At 51.1% G+C, this 17,734-nt stretch overlaps 1 protein-coding gene across 2 annotated transcripts in view; it reads left to right on the forward strand.

Moving 5' to 3' along the window:
• LOC120319335 (kielin cysteine rich BMP regulator) overlaps positions 1-17,275 on the forward strand; it is a 50,705-nt gene extending 33,430 nt beyond the window's left edge. For both annotated transcript variants that reach the window (XM_039368087.1, XM_039368088.1), the window contains exons 22-42: positions 755-845; positions 1,127-1,209; positions 1,312-1,491; positions 2,206-2,476; positions 2,637-2,719; positions 3,655-3,822; positions 4,446-4,539; positions 5,475-5,648; positions 6,336-6,418; positions 6,665-6,785; positions 7,748-7,830; positions 8,024-8,123; positions 8,952-9,040; positions 9,607-9,709; positions 10,024-10,166; positions 11,025-11,197; positions 12,410-12,521; positions 12,663-12,764; positions 14,316-14,480; positions 15,271-15,577; positions 16,143-17,275. In XM_039368087.1, coding sequence (XP_039224021.1) covers positions 755-845; positions 1,127-1,209; positions 1,312-1,491; positions 2,206-2,476; positions 2,637-2,719; positions 3,655-3,822; positions 4,446-4,539; positions 5,475-5,648; positions 6,336-6,418; positions 6,665-6,785; positions 7,748-7,830; positions 8,024-8,123; positions 8,952-9,040; positions 9,607-9,709; positions 10,024-10,166; positions 11,025-11,197; positions 12,410-12,521; positions 12,663-12,764; positions 14,316-14,480; positions 15,271-15,577; positions 16,143-16,360 — 2,943 coding nt within the window. In that variant the 3' untranslated portion in view covers positions 16,361-17,275. The remainder of the gene's footprint in view (positions 1-754; positions 846-1,126; positions 1,210-1,311; positions 1,492-2,205; positions 2,477-2,636; positions 2,720-3,654; positions 3,823-4,445; positions 4,540-5,474; positions 5,649-6,335; positions 6,419-6,664; positions 6,786-7,747; positions 7,831-8,023; positions 8,124-8,951; positions 9,041-9,606; positions 9,710-10,023; positions 10,167-11,024; positions 11,198-12,409; positions 12,522-12,662; positions 12,765-14,315; positions 14,481-15,270; positions 15,578-16,142) is intronic.
• Positions 17,276-17,734: the final 459 nt, after the last annotated feature.

Genomic DNA, 17,734 nt, shown 5'->3' on the forward strand with positions numbered 1-17,734 from the left:
CCTTTAAGCTGGTCCCCATGTAATTGCACCCCATTTGACATGCTGTTTTTAGAGCATTCCGTGAGTGGCACAGTCATAATATCAAGTCATTAAACAAATTCTGTAGTCTATGTTTAGGGAGAAATCTCCTGTCCTCCAGGCCATGGTTGTCCCAAAGGTGCTTTTTCAGGAGGCAACAGGACTTTCTGGTTTTTCCTCTGAAGACGTTTCGCTTCTCATCCAAGAGGCTTCTTCAGCTCTGACTGGATGGTGGGGAATAAAGGATTTATACTCCTTGCAGAGAGCTGGTCATTTGCCCTCTTTTAGAGAGTCGTTGAGGCCACTTGGAGGTTTGTTTGTGTCCTCAGGGTCAGCTGAGTGGTGCAAATGGGCGTCCCAACCCTTTCAGCAGTTCCAAGAAGGCTCCACACCCATTTGCACCACTCAGGTGACCCTGAGGACACAGACAAACCTCCAGGTGGCCTCAACGACCCTCTAAAAGAATGCAAACGACCAGCTCTCTACAAGGAGTATAAATCTTCCCATTCCCCACCATCCAGTCAGAACACGAAGAAGCTTTTTGGATGAGAAGCAAAATATCTTCAAAGAAAAACAAGGAAGTCCAGTTGCCTCCTAAAAAGGCATCTTTGGGAAAATTCTGTGGTCACTAAGCAAACGCCACAGCAGTTAACCGAACACCGTGGCCAACAAAGCATTCTCTTTCTTTCTCTCTCTCTTCTCCCCTCCCTTCCTCTTCCTCTTCCTCTTCCTGCAGGCGGGCTCAGTCCGTTGCATGAAGAAGCCCTGCACGCCTGCCAACTGTGCCCATCCGGTGCCTGGCCCATGTGCCTGCCCCCTGTGCCAGGGTGAGTGATTTCAAGAGATGCTGCTCTTTATCTGCAGGGCTATCCATTAGTTCATTCGTTCATTCATTCATTCACTCACTCACTCACTCACTCACTCATTTGTTCATTGCTTTAAAAATCACAACCCAAAAAGAAAACAACAAAAGGAACAAAGCACCATCCTGACCGCTTTAAGAACGGGCGGACTTCAACTCCCAGAATTCTCCACCCTCCCAGCTTCTTAAAGGGCCAGACAGGATTTCTTTGCTCCAACTCTGAGTGGCCCCTTTTCCCCTTTCCAGGCTGCAGGTTCCAGGGTCAGGACTACGGAGATGGAGAGAGCGTCGCTTCCCAACACCAGCCATGCGAGGAGTGCCAATGCCTGGTTAGTAGTGGGGGCAGGGAGCTGAGTTATTGCAATTGGAGAGGGGGGTGCAAGCCACAGTTCCTATGACCAAGATCTGAAGTTGTCCTCTTTTGCCCGCAGCGTGGCACAGTGAAGTGCTCTCCCACCCCGTGCCCGCCCGCGCCGTGCCAGGAGCCCATCACGCCCCCTGGGCAGTGCTGCCCCCAATGCACGGGCGCCTGCCGCTACCAGGGGCAGCTCTACAAGAGTGGGGAGGTCTTCACTTCGCCCCAGGATGCATGCCACAAGTGTATTTGTCGGGTGAGTGAGCGTACCGGCCGAGGGTATTGCTTGCACACCCTGCTCTGGCCTACCTGGCAGGGGGCATAAGGTGCAGGAGCCCAGCCTGAAAAGGCGGCATCACCCACTGGCAGGGCAAGCCAGTAGAATATAAAATGAGAGTGAACGCCCCCTTCCAGCACTGATGATGTTACCTAGATGGGTCATGAAACGTCTGCAGGAAAACCACCCAGCTCAGACAGCACCCAGGACCCCCACAGTCCTCCTCCTCCTCCTCCTCCTCTCTGCAAGTCCCCTCCTTCTAGCACTGATGATGTTACCTAGTTGGGTCATGAAATGTCTGCAGGAAAACCACCCAGCTCAGAGAGCACCAAGGATCCTACAGTCCTCCTCCTCCTCCCCCTCCTCCTCCTCTTCCTCCTCCTCCCCCACAACCCCCTCCCTTTCAAGCACCAATGATGTTCCCTAATCAGGTCATGAAATGTCTGCAAGAAAACGACCCCAGCTCAGAGAGTGACCCAAAGTGATCCAGGGTTCCTTTGTCCCTCCCCACCACAGCCATTCACCCTGGTGGGACACTGACCTGCCACTCTTTCTGACTCCGGGGTGCCAACCGGGCAGCACTTCAGGCTGAGGTCGGATCTTACCGCCCCAAGAGGGATCCCTCACTTGGGGGAGGCAGCCCGCCTGCCTTGGCCCTGCCCCTCGCCAGCTCTTCACCCTCTCCCTCCCCAGGCAGGAACGGTGACATGCCAGCCCAAGCCTTGCCCGCATCAGTGTGCCCACCCCGTGCCCCTCGCCCGGACTGCCTGCTGCCCCTTGTGCGATGGCTGCCTTTACGAGGGTCAGGAATACGCCAACCGAGCGGTCTTCGCCCCGCCCTCCGATTCCTGCCAGCGCTGCAGCTGCCTGGGGGGCAACGTGATCTGCACCCCTGTGGCATGCCCACCGGCCCTGTGTGCCAAACCCAGCCGAAAGCCTGGCGAATGCTGTCCGCAGTGCCAAGGTAAGGACGGCTGGGTGTGGCAGGGATGCTAACCGCACATCAAACAGATTTTAGTACTGACGTGCCGGTTAGCAATTGGCTACAAAGCAGGCTGGGTGGCAAAGTGATTGGGTATCCCCCAAATCTGGGAACTTCACCCCAACTTTGCTCTCGTCCCTAGTGTGCCAGCACGGAGGCCGGGAGTACCTTGAAGGCACCCAGTGGCTCTCGGCTTTGGACCCTTGCCAGGAGTGCTCCTGTGGGGTAAGACCCTCATGCCGTCGTCCTGTGGACCCCACCTCACCCAAGGGAGGTCAAAAAAGTCAAGAGAGTGACCACATCCGTGCCACTGTGCAGGGGACCCAAAAAAGTCAAGATAATCGTCACCGTCGCAGTTCTATTGCAGTATGTCTCAAACAGGGCCGCTTTAAGAGGGGTGGATTTCAACTCCCAGAATTCCACAGCTAATATGGATCCCTGAATTCTGGGAATTGAAGTCCACAAGTCTTAAAAGTTGCCAAGTTTGGAGAGCCCTGATTTAGAGCAATATCTTTCAAGCAGGGGCACTTTAAGAGGGTTGACTTCGACTCCCAGAATTCCCCAGCCAGTCATGGAATTCTGGGAGTTGAAGTCCCCCCATCTTAAAGCCTGCTGGCTGGGGAATTCTGGGAGCTGAAGTCCACCCATCTTAAAAGTGTCCCTGCTTGAGAAAAACAGCTCGATCTGTAAGGGGTCAATCATTTTTGACTGACACTCCACACACACACTGTGACCGAAGCTAAAAAGGGGGTGGGCAGCTGACAGTCTAGAGGGGAGGGGCGATGCTGCCAACCCCTCGACTGTCGATTAAAGGAGCAATTGGGGTTAACCCTGGAGAGCAGATTTGAATGAAGACCCTGGGTGGGTTGGGGGTGTAGCACCCTCTTGTCCATCTTTGTGTGCTCCCCCTGTGCAGGGGAGGGGCTGTGTGCTGGACTGGGAGGGGTGCGATCTTAGCTTGATCAAGTCTTGGGACCCGGGCTGTCCTTTAGGTGCTGTCGAAAACATGAGGAGAGTGATTTTGAACCATCCTGGCTGCCATTTTGACTTTTTTGACCACCCGGGGCAAACCCCTCTACTTGGGATTCTTCCCACGCCCTTGTGATGGCAGGAGGCCACTTATCCTTCTCTCTCTCTCTCTCTCTCTCTCTCTTTGCCAGCCTGGGGGCGAAGCCTCTTGCCAGCCGGTACCCTGCGAGGCGACGCTCTGCTCGCACCCAGCTCCGGGCCCCTGCTGCCCCCTGTGCCATGACTGCCTCTTCGAAGGGGAACGCTATGCCCACGGGCAGGCTTTCCAGCCGGAGTCATGCCTGCGGTGCTTCTGCCAGGTGAGTGCCCACCTCCATCCCGTGGCACAGTTTCCCTGCAGGGGAAGGATGGGCTGCCCAGGGTTAACCTCTGCATCGCAGGCAGAAATCTCAACCTTCAGGCTGGGGAGCCATTCAGGAGGACTGTCAGACCTGCCTCAATTCAGGCCTCTAGGAAAGAGAGATCATCAACTCCACATTGGGTTGAAGTGCGAGCTCGGCTTTTTCACCAAAGTTAAACGGTTGCAGGAAAAGTAGTAAAGCGAGATCTGAGTGCAGGTAATCCTTTCCTTACAACAGTTCATTTAGTGACTGTTCAGCCCCTCCAAATGAATGGAGACTGTGGGTAGTCCTCAACTTACAACAGTTCATTTAGTGACCATTCAAAGTTGCAACGGCAGGGAAGAAAGGGACTTATGACCGCTTTTCACACTTGCGACTGTTGCAGCATTCCCCCGTGGTCGCTTGATCGAAATTCAGATGCTTGGAAACTGACTCATATTTATGACGGTCACGGCGTCCAGGGAATCACGTGATCAGCTTTTGTGACCTTCTGACAAGGAAGGTCAAGTGAAGGAGGGGATGGAACAGACCCCAAGATCAGTGGGGCAGAGGATGGTCCTGACCTTCTCTCCCTCTTGCAGGATGGCAATGTCCACTGTGAGGTCATCGTCTGCCCTCCTGCCACGTGTGCCCACCCAGTGACGGAGCCTGGAATTTGTTGCCCACATTGCAAAGGTGACACCACATCGTCCCTGGAACATGGCCTCAAAAAGGGGCCCTCAACTGTTTCTTTTCTCATGACTAGCCATTTAGTCTCCCCAAGACTTTGTTTCTAGTCCTCATTATTGTTTGAGACAAAAAGATCACTGGCCTGACCATTGCTGTAGTGAGCAGAAAGCTGCCCCCAACTGGTTACCATGTGGTAAGATGGGAAAGGAAGAAAGAAAGAAAGAAAGAAAGAAAGAAAGAAAGAAAGAAAGAAAGAAAGAAAGAAAGAAAGAAAGAAAGAAAGAAAGAAGTGAAATAGAAAGAGAAAGAAAGGGAGAAAAAGAAAGAGAAAGGAAGAAAGAAAGAAAGAAAGAGAAAGAAAGAAAGAAAGAAAGAAGATATAAAGAAGAGACAAAAATAGAGAGAAAGAAAGAAATGAAGGAAGAAAAAAAGAAAGGAGATAAAGAAATAGAAAGAAAAAAGAGAAATAGAGAAAGGGAAAGAAAGAAAGAAGAGACAAAGAGAAAGAAAAAAGAAAGAAAAGAAAGAAAGAGAAAAAAGAAGGAGTAAAGTGAAATAGAGAGAAATAGAAAGGGAGAGAAAGAAAGAAAGAAAGAAAGAAAGGAAGGAAGGAAGAAAGGAAGAAAGAAAGAAAAGAGAAAGGTAGAAAGAAGAGACAAAAATAGAAAGAAATGAAGGAAGGAAGAAAGGAGATAAATAGAAAGAAAAATGAAAGAAAGAAATTGAGAAATTGAGAAAGGTAAAGAAAGAGAAAGAGAGAGATAAAGAAAGATAGAAGAGAGACAAAAAAATAGAAAAAGAAAGAAAGAAAGAAAGAAAGAAAGAAAGAAAGAAAGAAAGAGCTGGCCCAAGCAACAGAGCCCCCCCTGTCTTGCCCAGAAGAGAAGGGGCTTTTCCGCCCCCCAGCGGGCCTGACCCCTCTCTGCCCCCCCCTTCTGCAGGATGCATGCAGGAGGGCCAGGACCGGCCCAATGGCAGCAGCTGGTTTTCTCCCTCGGAGCCCTGCCAGGCCTGCCTCTGTGCGGATGGCGTCGTCACTTGCACCCGGATCATCTGCATGAACACCTGCCCCGCGCAGGTGGAGATGCCCGGGGAGTGCTGCCCGGTGTGTGCAGGTGAGGAAGGGGGCCAGCGGGATCCCTGGGGGGGAAGGGGGGTGGGCTATGGTGGGGTCTTTCTCCGGCTTTAGTGGTGGAACCCCCGATCTCACTGATGCTTGAGCAGGGGGTTGGACTAGAAGGCCTCCCAGGTCCCTTCCCACTCTGATGTTCTGTTATTGTGTTATTCAGTGTCCTGAGATAACCCAGGAGGAAAACACAGTAAACAGTGGTCTATATTAAATGGTGGTTCATATTACACTATCTACAACAGGGGTCTTCAAACGTGGCCCTTTGATGACTTGTGGCCTTCAACGCCCAGAATTCCTCAGCCAGGCACGTGTGCCCGGCTGAGGAATTCTGGGCGTTGAAGGCCACAAGTCATCAAAGGACCAAGTTTGAAGACCCCTGATCTACAATATCATACACCAGGAACAATCTACACACACGTGCTAATACAGCAGGATCCAATCAACCACAGTTACAGCAGGAAACGGAAGAGAAAGGCAACACGGCAGCAGAGCCTTCCTTTTATACAGGGCTCTTAAAAGGACACAGACCCTGCTGCGTCATTCCCATCGTTACATTATACAAGCTGGTTAGCTTCTAAACCATGGCCTTGACAAAGTTTCTCTTATCTGTTATCTGCGTTGAGTCTCTTCCTCTGTTCTTCCTTCTTCTCCTTCTTCGCCTTCCTTTTCCCAGATTGCAGCTACGGGGGCCGTAAATACGGGCCAGGGGAGAGCTTCCAGCCTGGGGAAGACCCCTGTGAAGTCTGCACCTGTCAGGTAGGAGACCCCCTCCTTGAGGAATTGATCCCCATCCTCCATAGCTGTCCATCCCGTATCGGCACACACACACACGCCCAGTCACACATGACACGCCTACACCTACACACACACACTTACACCCACACACACTCACAAATGGCACGCCTACGCCCACACAAGCACACCCATGCCCACACAAACACACACACATGCTCACACCTGCGCACCCACAAATTCACTCGCTGTCTCTGCTCTCCTTCCCAGCTTATGTCGGACGGCCATCCGCATCTGCAGTGCCACCGCAGACGGTGCCCCAGCCTCCTGGATTGCACCCAGGACCAGATTCAGGCACCGACACCTGGCAACTGCTGCCCCACCTGTGCACGTGAGTCTCCCCCCCCCCCGAGCAGGAGTGGGGCTGGGGGCTCACGGGAGACCACCCCTCCATCAAAAGGGGGGATAGGCGCAAAAGTCTGGAGAGCAGCCCCTTCTGAACAGGCCCTGCTTAGGGGTCTTGGACTCCAGTTCCCAGCAGCCTCGCCCGGCCTGGTTATGGATGATGGGTAGTGTAGTCCGGCACATCCTCTGAAAGGCAGCGGGCAGAGGGGGGGGTTCTCTGCGGGAGGCGAAGCTGGCAGGGCCACCTAGGTCCCTTTTAGGCCTCCCCCACCGTCCCCCCAGCCTAGGCAGTTACAGGGTGACCAGGGCAGCCCCTGGACTTAAAAGGGTCACGGTGGAGATGGGGGGGGGTCCTTTTGAAAAAGGAAGTCTTCCTAAAAGCTTCTTTCTCCCTCCCTTCTTCATCCCTTCCTTTCCCTTTCCCCCTATCCTCTTCCCATTCCTTCTTTTCTCCCTTCTCCTTCTTTTCTCTTTCCTTCCTTCCCCTCCCTTCTTCTCCTTTCCTCTCTTCTCCTTTTTTCTATCCTTCCTTCCCTTCTCTTTCCCCATCCCTCCTTCCTTCTTTCCTCCTTCCCTCCCTTTCTCCCTTTTTCCTTCCCTTCCTTTCCTCTCCCTTCTCCTTTTCCCCTTCCCTTCTTTTCCCTTCCCCTCTTCTCTCCCTCTCCCCTTCTCCTCTCCTCCCCTCCTTTATTTTTATTTCTCCTTCCTCCCTTCCTTCTTCCCTTCTTTTTCTTTTTTCTTTTTCTTTCTTCCTTCATCTTTCTTTCACTTTCTTTTTCTCTTTCTTTCTTTTTCTTTCTTTCTCCCCCCCTCCCTCCCTTTCTTTTTCTTTCTTTTCTTTCTTCCTTCATCTTTCTTTCACTTTGTTTTTCTTTCTTTCCCTCCCTCCCTTCCCCTTCCCTCTCCCCCTCCTCCCTTTCCCTTTTCCCGCTGCCTCTCCTTTCAAAGAAGCCCTCAGCAACTGCACCTCCGCTCTGCTGGGCAACCAGGTCCAAGCCACGGAGGACCCCTGCTACACCTGTACCTGCCAGGTGAGGTTCCAGCCTGGACTGACACCGGAGCAACTGGGATTCCAGATCCCGCCTTCGGCTTGTAAAACTGAGCGCAGCACAGACTTTACCTCCATACTTTGTGCACGAGGCCCGATTTAGCTCACCTGGGCCTCAGCCTGGCAGAGGAGGACGGCAGCCCATGTTTCCGCTTCCCACACCTGTTTCCCTGCAGGATCTGACCTGGGTCTGTGTGCTCCGAGGATGCCCGTCGCTCAGCTGCCCCACCGCCGAACGCTTCACCCCCCCGGGGTCCTGCTGCCCAGTCTGTGACGGTGACCCGTCTTTGCCCTTTATGCCCCCTCCCTGCCCTCTGGAAGTATTGCCTAGTGGTTAAGGTACCAGGCTAGGAAGCGGGAGATCACGAGTTCTAGTCCCACCTTAGGCAGGAAAGCCAGCCGGGTGACTTTGGCCCAACCCCTCCCTTTCAGTGCAGCAGACCCCACAGGACTGTTGTTGTAGGGAAAATAAGAAGGGGAAGGCAGGTTGGATACGTTCACGGCCGTGAGTTAGTTATAAGCAGGATAAAGGTGGGAGAAGGAAAGAATGAAAAGATAGAAGAAGGAAGGAAGGAAAAGAGATGGAGAAAAAAGAAAGAGAAAGGGAGAAAGGAAGGAGAGGGATGGAGAAAAAAGAAAAAAGGGAGGGAGGGAAAGAAAAGAAAAAAAGAAAGAAAAAGAAAGAAAGAAAGAAAGAAAGAAAGAAAGAAAGAAAGAAAGAAAGAAAGGGAGGGAAAGAAAGAAAAGTGAATGAAAGAAAGAAAGGAGGGAAAGAAGGGATGGAGGGAAAGAAAAAGAGAGCGAAGAAAAGAGAAAAAGAAAGGAGGGAGGGAAAAGAGAGAACAAAGCGAAATAAATGGAGGGAGGGAGGGAGGGAATGAAAGAAAGAAAGAAAGAAAGAAAGAAAGAGAAAGAAAAGGAGGAAGGGAGGAAAAGAAAGTGAAAGAAAAAGAAAGAAAGATAGGAAAGGAGGGAGGGAAAAAAGAAAGAGAGGGAGGGCAGCCATTTGTCCAGAATGATAGGGTCTCCTGCTTGGAAAGGGGGTCAGACTAGAAGACCTCCAAGGTCCCTTCCAACTCTGTTCTTCTACAATTCTTTTTGCAGAATGCGTGATTGAGCCTGACGGCCGGCATGTGTCTGACGGGGAGACCTGGAAGGACAGCGTGGACAGCTGCGTGTCCTGTTCGTGCCACGTAAGAACCTGCCCCCCACTTTCCACCCAAACCCTGCATGGTCCGTTGACTTACGACTTTGATTGAGTCCAGAATTCCCATCCTGAGTCCTCCTGCTCGTCAAGTGGATGATCAGGCCAGATTTTACAACCATTTTTGCAGCGGATCCGTTAAGTGAACGGGCAATGGTTGTAAAGCAAATGCCAAAGTCGTTAAGTGAACAGCACAGTCGTTAAATGAACCCATTGTCTACAAAACATGTTTTTTGAACTGTAAACTGGGTTTCTGGCGAAAAATGCTGTAGATTGGAATCACGTGATCATGGCCTGTCAGAGCATGCAGTCTTATTGCGCTGAGATAACACAGGAGTAAACACAGTAAACAGTGGTCTACATTAAATGGTGCTTTATCTTACACTACCTACAATATCATACCCCAGGAGCAATATACATACACGTGCTAATACAGCAGGATCCAATACACAGCAGTTACAGCAGAAAATGGAAGAGAAAGCACAGTTTTGAGGCCGGTGTCTCTGAGACACACAACTTTGCGATCTAACATCGGCTCCCTTATTTGGTGTGCAGCTGGGACACGTCGAGTGCCACATCCAGGAGTGTCTGCCCTTGGTGTGCCCAGATGGCCTAGTGGAGGTGCGGGTGCCGGGCCAGTGCTGTGCCGAATGCCGAGGTAAGAAAATAAAAGACACACAGCAAGAAAAGGAGATTGCTGTTTTGTGCATCCCTGTTAGCAAATACATTTTAGTGTTCTATGATCGTTGTGTTCCAATATCTAAGACCCTGTGCTTTCTTTTGCCAAAACAATTTGCCAAAAATGCTGATTTTTTTCCAAGCTCAGCTAGTACCTCTTCACCAAGTGGAATCTCTCCCCCAGGTGAGCTGGTGGTGGGAATCCAGCTGCAGCAACTTTGGGGGCAGGAAGGAGGGGCAGTTTGCAAGAGGAGATGACCTTCTCCCCCCTCCCTTCTCCATCTCTTTCCCCAGATCCCAGCCAGAACTGCTCCCACCTGAGCCAGGTGTTCCAGTCCAACCAGCGTTGGCAGGTGGACGAATGTACCTCCTGCACCTGTGTCTCCAACCAGGTGCATTGTCGTCGTGAACGCTGCTCCCCGCCCGCCTGTGCTGCGGTGAGTTGGAGAGAGAGGACTGGGGGGAGTGTCAAGTAAAGCATGTTCCCTCCTGTCGCCACAATCCCCAGGAGGGCCAGCTTACAAGTAGTTCTCAACTTACAACCTCAACTTGCCAGCATTCGTTTAGTGACCATTCAGCGTTACAACGGCACCGAAAAAAGGGACTTAGGACCGTTTTTCACCCTTACAGCCGTCGCACCATCTCCGTGGTCACGTGATCGAAATACAGCCGCTTGGCAACTGATTCACATTTATGATGGTGGCAGGGTCCCTGGGGGGGGGTGTCACGTGATTCCCTTTTGCGAGCTTCTCACAAGCAAAGTCAGTGGGGAAAACCAGATTCATCTGACAAGCGTGTGACTAACAAAACAACTGCATTGATTCACTTAACAACTGTGGCAAGAAATGTCGTAAAATGTGGGGGTAAAACTCACTTCGCAACTGCCTCGCTCAGCAGCAGAAATTTTGGCTCAGTTGTGGTTGTAAGCCGAGGATTACCTGTACTGGTCCAAAACCATTCCTCCTTGCTGGGGAAATCAAGTTGTTACATCAAAAATTGACTTTATTGGATTATAGATCTGTTATATTAATGGGAGATTGGAATGGAGTTTTAGACACTTATAGAGACAAAAAAGGATTTTCTACTTCTTTTAAACAGGCCAAATTACCTAAGGCCTTTTTTGACTTGAAAGAGGATTGGGAGTTGCGAGATTATTGGCGAGAACATAATATGGAAGAGAGAGACTTCACCTTTTTTTCGGATAGACATCAATCTTTTTCAAGAAGTTATCTCTGGAGCAGGGAGAGGGGAAGAGATGGAACTCACATACTCCGGGCATTGTTCTTTGCTGACAGGATGAGACTCTGGCCCTGATTCCCGGCGTGTGCTGCCCCCGCTGCGTCCCACATCCCGCCACCTGTGTGGCCTTTGGTGACCCCCACTACCGGACGTTCGACGGCAAAATGATCCACTTCCAGGGGGGCTGCGTGTACGTCCTGTCCCAGGATTGCCATGGGGGGGACTTCAGGTGAGCCCCCCTCCTCTCCATGCCCAGCTCTTCAATTCCAATCTGAAATTAAGGCCGAGGTAGGAATAAGTTTGCTCTTTCTACCAGACATCACCCTTCTAGGTAGGCCAGCCCGTGAAGCCAGCATGACAGGGGTTGCAACTATATTCTTGAGTGGTCTCAGTTACAATAAGAGGGAGAAGTTCCCTAATGATGGACTGAAAGTTTGGAAGAAAAAAAACTTTGGTCCCGGTGAGTAACTCAGATTGGATGCTGCAAAAAAAAGTCAGTTTGTGGAGTACTATGCAACAAGCCAGGATGAGGGTGAAAGTTCATTCTCCGAGCTTGTGGGTTAGTTTCTGAACGTTTCGTGACCTACAACCAGCCTATGAACCTCTCAGAATCCAAATCAACCACCTAGCCAGACAGAGACAACATTGACCCTCTATCCCGCACAATCCCCCAATCACCAGCAGTTCACCTCCCAAGGACCCTGACCTGATGTAACCTTCCCATCACAAGACCCCTCTCTGATGACTCACACCTGACCCATTAGAACAGTGGTTCTCAACCTGTGGGTCAGGACCCCATTTGGGGTCGAACGACCATTTCGCGGGGGTCGCCAAATAACGCAGTCCGCCATTTTTTCCCCCCTTTTCCTTAGCTGTGCTACTCCCTTTTATTCTATTGGCTTTTGAAAGCCAATAGAATAAACTCTCTTGAATAGAGTCTAATTCTATTGGCTTTCCAAAGCCAATAGGAATTGTCCAGGCTGTCTCTGCCCTGCTGAGCCCGCCAAAAGTCCCCTTCTGCAAACGGTGCTGCACCAGTTGAGTAATCCTTGACTTACGACCGGTTGAGTAGTCCTTGACTTACAACCGGTTGAGGGTCGCAGCATTAAAAAGGTTGAGAACCACTGCATTAGAAGACCCTCACTTGACACACCCACACCCGAAGCGCTTATAAACAGAAGAACACCAACACTGACCTCCCCTAAACTCCGCTGAAGATGTTACCCAGCCTGGTGACCAAACGTTCGGAAGCCAACCCACAAGCTCAGAGAATGAACCTTCCCCCTTTCCCTACACCCGAGCTACAGAAATTCGCCCCTCTTTCAAACAAGCTGCTTGGATACCGTCTGACTTGCTAGGAGGACCAGTGGTGACCTTTCCTGGACACCAAAGTATCCAAAGTAACTCTGCAATTATTTCCCCCCCTCCCCCCGGCCACCAGCATCCATGTGACCAACGAGGATCGTGGACGCCCGGGCGTGTCCTGGACTAAGGAGGTGACCATGCTGATCGGGGACACCACGGTGCAGTTGCTACAGGATGGTGTGGTCACGGTGAGGTGGACAAAGGGCTGGTGACTGGCCTTCCTCTCTCTCCTTCCCCCCAATTCAGGGGCTCAGGGCTGTTTAGCAAGAGGGTGGCAGGCAAGATCCATCTCCTCACCCAGAGATGGTGATGCTCAGTTTCCTCTGCAGGTGGACTCCCAGACTATTAACCTCCCCTTCCTGAAGGAGCCCCATCTCTCTGTGGAGCCAAAGGGGAGCACCCTGCTACTGAACACCAACATCGGCGTCAAGGTAGCAAAGGAGGGAGATGCCCTCTGCCCCCACAAGCAAGTCTTGGGAGTGGGGGTACCCAAAGACCAGGGGTAGCAAGCTGGGGGGCTGAGTGATTTGGGAAATTCAGCAAAAGACATACAAGGATCCTACCGAAGACATTCCCAACTTGGTTGCTGGTGTCTTCTGCTTACCAACACTACGGGGGCACCCACGTTTTACTTCCCAGGCCGTCTAAAACATGAAGAATTGGATATGTCTTGTTGTTAATTGCGAAGTCGTGTCCGACTCGTCGCGACCCCATGGACAACATTCCTCCAGGCCTTCCTGTCCTCCACCATCTTCTGGAGTCCTTTGAAGTTCACACCTACTGCTTCAGTGACTCCATCCAGCCACCTCCTTCTCTGTTGTCCCCTTCTTCTATTGCCCTCCATCTTTCCCAGCATCAGGCTCTTCTCCAGTGAGTCCTTCCTTCTCATTAGGTGGCCAAAGTACTTGAGTTTCAACTTCAGGATCTGGCCTTCTAAAGAGCAGTCGGGGTTGATCTCCTCTAGGACTGACCGGTTTGACCGCCTGGCAGTCCAGGGGACTCGCAGGAGTCTTCTCCAGCACCAGAGTTCAAAGGCCTCAATTCTTTGGCGCTCAGCCTTTCTTGTGGTCCAACTTTCACAGCCATACATTGCAACTGGGAGAACCATGGCCTGGACTATATACTGGGTATGTTCTAGTTTTATGAAAAGAAGGACTAGGAGCGACAGGATACCAATCTTCCAATATTTAAGGGGCTGCCAAGAAGAAAAAGGGGGTTGTTTTTCAAAGCACTTGAAGGCAAGACAAGGAGAAACGGATGGAAACTGATCAAGGAGAGAAGCAAACCAGAAGTGAGGAGAAATGGAAGGGAGGTTGGAACAGTCCTTCTCAATTTGTGATTGATCGCTTAGCGGCCGTTTGACGTTACAAGGGATCTGTCTTGGGGCTACGTGTGACTCCGATTCAAAGTTACAATGGTCGACCCTCCAGAGTCATGTGAGTGCACTTTGGGCACTCAACATTCACGGTCATTTGCAGCATCCTGCTGTCACATGACAACGGATTTGCCAAAAGCCAGCATTTATTTCCAGTTTTCTGCAGAACTGCCCAAAGCGAACCACTGGTTCACTTAATGACACGATGGCTGTTTTACGACCACTGCATTTGTTTAACCACCACATTAAAGGTCATAAAATGACCGTATTATGACTGTCATCAATTGCAGCGCATGATAGGCAGGCTCCATTCTGACCGTAACTTAAGGACTACCTATAAGCATATTGATGTAGACTTGGAAGATTCCATAGAGGCCATCTAGTCCACCCTCCTGGGTCTGATCCACCAGAATGTCATCTTCATTTTGGAGACCTCACCCCATCGTGTGGCAGCCTGTTCCACTGACTAACAGCTCAGGAATGTCTAGCCTGAAACTCTTTTCTTATCGCTGGTAGCTTTGGTCTTGCTCTGGGAGACAACAGGGAACAAATCCATTCTTTCATGCCCCGGATATGGCACATCGTTGGTCTTTTTGCTCACCTGCAGGTGGTCTGGAACGGCCGCTCGCATCTGGAAGTCAGTGTGCCCGGAACATACAAAGGGCGCCTGTGTGGACTTTGCGGTAACTTCAACAGCTTCCCCCAGGACGATCTGCGGATGCGGTCAGGACACCTGAGCCTGTCGGAGGCAGCTTTTGGGAACAGCTGGAAGGTAAGTCAGAATGGAGGAGGAGGAGGGAGGGAGGGAGGGAGGGAGGGAGGAGGACGAGGGAGGGAGAGAAGAGGGACAGCAGAAGAAAGGTAGAAAAATAGGTGAGGGAGGGAGGGAGGAAGGAAGAGAAGGAGGGAGGGAGGGAGGAAGGAAGGAAGGAAAAAGGGAGAGAGGAAGGAGAAGGGAAGAAGGAGGGAGAGGGAGGGAGGGAGGGAGGGAGGAAGGAAGGAAGGAAGGAAGGAAAAAGGGAGAGAGGAAGGAGAAGAGAAGGAAAGGGGAGGAAGGGAGGGAAGAAGGAAGGAAGGAAAAAGGGAGAGAGGAAGGAGAAGAGAAGGAAAGGGGAGGAAGGGAAGGAAGGAAGGAAGGAAGGAAGGAAGGAAGGAAGGAAGGAAGGAAAAGAGATGGAAAGAGGAGGGACGGAGGGAAGAAAAGAGAGGGGAAGAAGGGGAGGGAATCCATCTATCCAGGCTGGCTGGGGAAATCTGAGAGTGGGAATCCACCAATGTTAAAGTTGCTAAGCTTGAGAAATGCCACTCTAGACATCTAGTCAGTCTTAAGTTAGTTCCAGCTCCAGATTAACAGTGATGCCCTGTCTTCTTCCTGACTATCCACCCGTTTCACAAACTGCACAAACTTCACAAACTGCACAATCCACCCGTTTCACAAACTGCCGTTCCTCTTGAAAGGCCCTTTATCCTCAAGATCTTATCCCCACACCAGGCAGTTGCGTCATCCCACAACCCAGCAGAGCAAGGGGGCGTTTGCAGACCACACGTTGTTCTTCTCCCAGGTAGCCACCGCCAACTCTACAGGTTCGGACCGCTGCGCCGACGCTCTGGATGCAGATCCTTGCAAAGGATCCGGGTACCGTTCCCGCAAAGAGGCCAATGCCCGTTGCAAGGTGCTGAAGTCACCCCCCTTCGAGCGATGCCACGCTGCCGTGCCCCCAGAGCCCTTCTTCGCTTCCTGCGTCTATGACCTCTGCGCCTGTGGGGCTGCGGGCTTGGACAACTGCCTCTGCGAGGTCCTGGAGGCCTATGCCAGCCAGTGCCGCCATGCTGGCATGATGGTCCAGTGGCGCTCACCTACCCTCTGCGGTGAGAACGCGGTGGGCTGGGCACGGGGTGTGACTCCTGTTTGGTCCTGGGGGAGGCAGTGTTTGGGGGTGGAATGAAAGAGGGATGGGACTCACGGCGGTCCAGTGGGACCGACAGGAGGAGAAATATCAACACAGTATTTGTAGCTCAGGGTTTAACAGTGGGTCCTTGGTGCTCTCTGAACTTGGTTGCTTTCTTGCAGACCTTTCATTACCCAAGTAGGTAACATCATCAGTGCTAGACAGGAGTGTTTGTGGAGGAGAGGGAGGAAGAAGAGGATTGTAGGGTCCCTTGGTGCTCTCTGAGCTTGGTTGTTTTCTTGCAGACATTTCATTACCCAACTAAGTAATATCATCAATGCTAGACAGGAGTGGGGTTCCTTCCTTCCTTCCTTCCTTCCTTCCTTCCCTCTCTCCTTCCCTGAGTCTGGCCCTGCCCTAGTCTTATCTCAAACTTCACGGAGTACGTGGTACACCCTGCCTCTCTCTGGAGCAGTACAGTCCTATCCCACCTGGCCTCTCCCTCCTTCCTGCTACTAATCCCCCACCTCTCTATTTCTTCACAGCGGTGGGCTGTCCCCAAGAGCGGGGCTACATCTTCGATGAGTGTGGACCCCCCTGCCCCAAGACCTGCTTCAACCACGCTATACCCCTGGGGGTGCTGGAGTCCCACTGCTTTAAGCCCTGTGTGCCAGGTTGCCAGTGCCCAGCAGGTTTCGTAGAGCACCAGGCCCACTGCATCCTCCCAGAGGCCTGTCCTCCCATCGTCCATAGCACTCTCTGAACTGGACTATCTTGCTTGATCTTCACTCCCTTTTGGGACACCCATGGACCTTGGAGAGGGACCTTCAAAGCTGTTCTGGAGGTTCCTTTCCCACTCAACCAAAACACAACACACAGGTTCACACATGCAGCTACCATTCAAGGGTAGAAGCTATCCCTGGTCATGGATTCTTGTGTCTGAAAATTCTGGACCTCGGTCCTCATGAACGAGGCGAAAACGGGGAAAGGATTTCCATGCCACATTCCAGAACAAACAATAAGTTTGAATAATGAACTGTAGTTAATGATGCAAAACCAAATAATTGGGAAAAGTTCACAATTTGTCTTGTTTGGATTGCATTATGGGCCAGAGATATACACAATTCTCCATCCATATCCCTTTTCTTCCTGGGCCTTCAGGTTCAAATCACAAGCATGCACATCTCCTTTCACCTTCCATTAACCAGATTGGTGGGAAAATACTAATCCTTTCTTGTCCAATTACAAAGCGCTCCTTGGTAGCGAATTGGGCCCTTCTCATTGCACCAACCTAATCCAGAGCTTTCTGGAAGGGCTCCTAGCCCTCTTGCTGACATTCTCCGGATTGTGCTTTCAATCAATCTGGCTTTTTGCTGGGACACTTTCTCGGACAATATCAGGGATGCCACCTAGCAGCTGTTGGCCACAAAGTCTGAAGGTTCTGATAATTGTAGTAGGGGTGGGGCTCCCCACATTAGACATCCACAGTCCCTCAGCTGGTTCCATACCTAAGGTGTGTCTAGAAATCACTGTCTCCTGGTTTCTAGGCTGTCACCTTACCAACAACAAACTGACCCCGCAGTCAGTCTCAAATAACAGAATAAGAGTTGGAAGGGACCTTGAAGGTCTTCTAGTCCAGTCCCCTGCTTAAGCAGGAGATCTTATACCATGCCGTCTCTTCTTAAAAGCCTTCAGGGATGGAGCACCCACAACTTCCCATTGATTAATTGTTCTATCAGGAAATTCCTCCTTAGTTCTAGGTTGCTTCTCTCCTTTGTTAGTTTCCATCCGTTACCTCTTTTCCTGCCCTCATTGTTTTGGAAAATAGGTTGAGCCCCTTTTTCCTTGTGGCAGCCTCTCCAGTACGGGAACACTGCTATCATGTCACCCTTTGTCCTTCTCTTTACTAGATTAGACATACCCAATTCCTACAACCATTCTTCACGGTGTAGCCCAATGGGAACAATGGAAGTCCATTGTTTGTACTAACGGTGGGTGATTCAGTCACACCACTTACCGTTTTTCTCATGGTTTTTGGTGGGGTCTGTCTTTTTTTTTTTTTTTTTTGAAAATTTTTAAGTTTTACAAAACAATTCCCTTCCCCGAACCCTCCCAACCCTCCCCTGCCCTCCCCCGA

Source organism: Crotalus tigris, unplaced genomic scaffold, assembly GCF_016545835.1.
Source record: "Crotalus tigris isolate CLP2741 ecotype Arizona unplaced genomic scaffold, ASM1654583v1 scf7180000020623.132173, whole genome shotgun sequence".
Taxonomy (NCBI): Eukaryota; Metazoa; Chordata; class Lepidosauria; order Squamata; family Viperidae; genus Crotalus; species Crotalus tigris.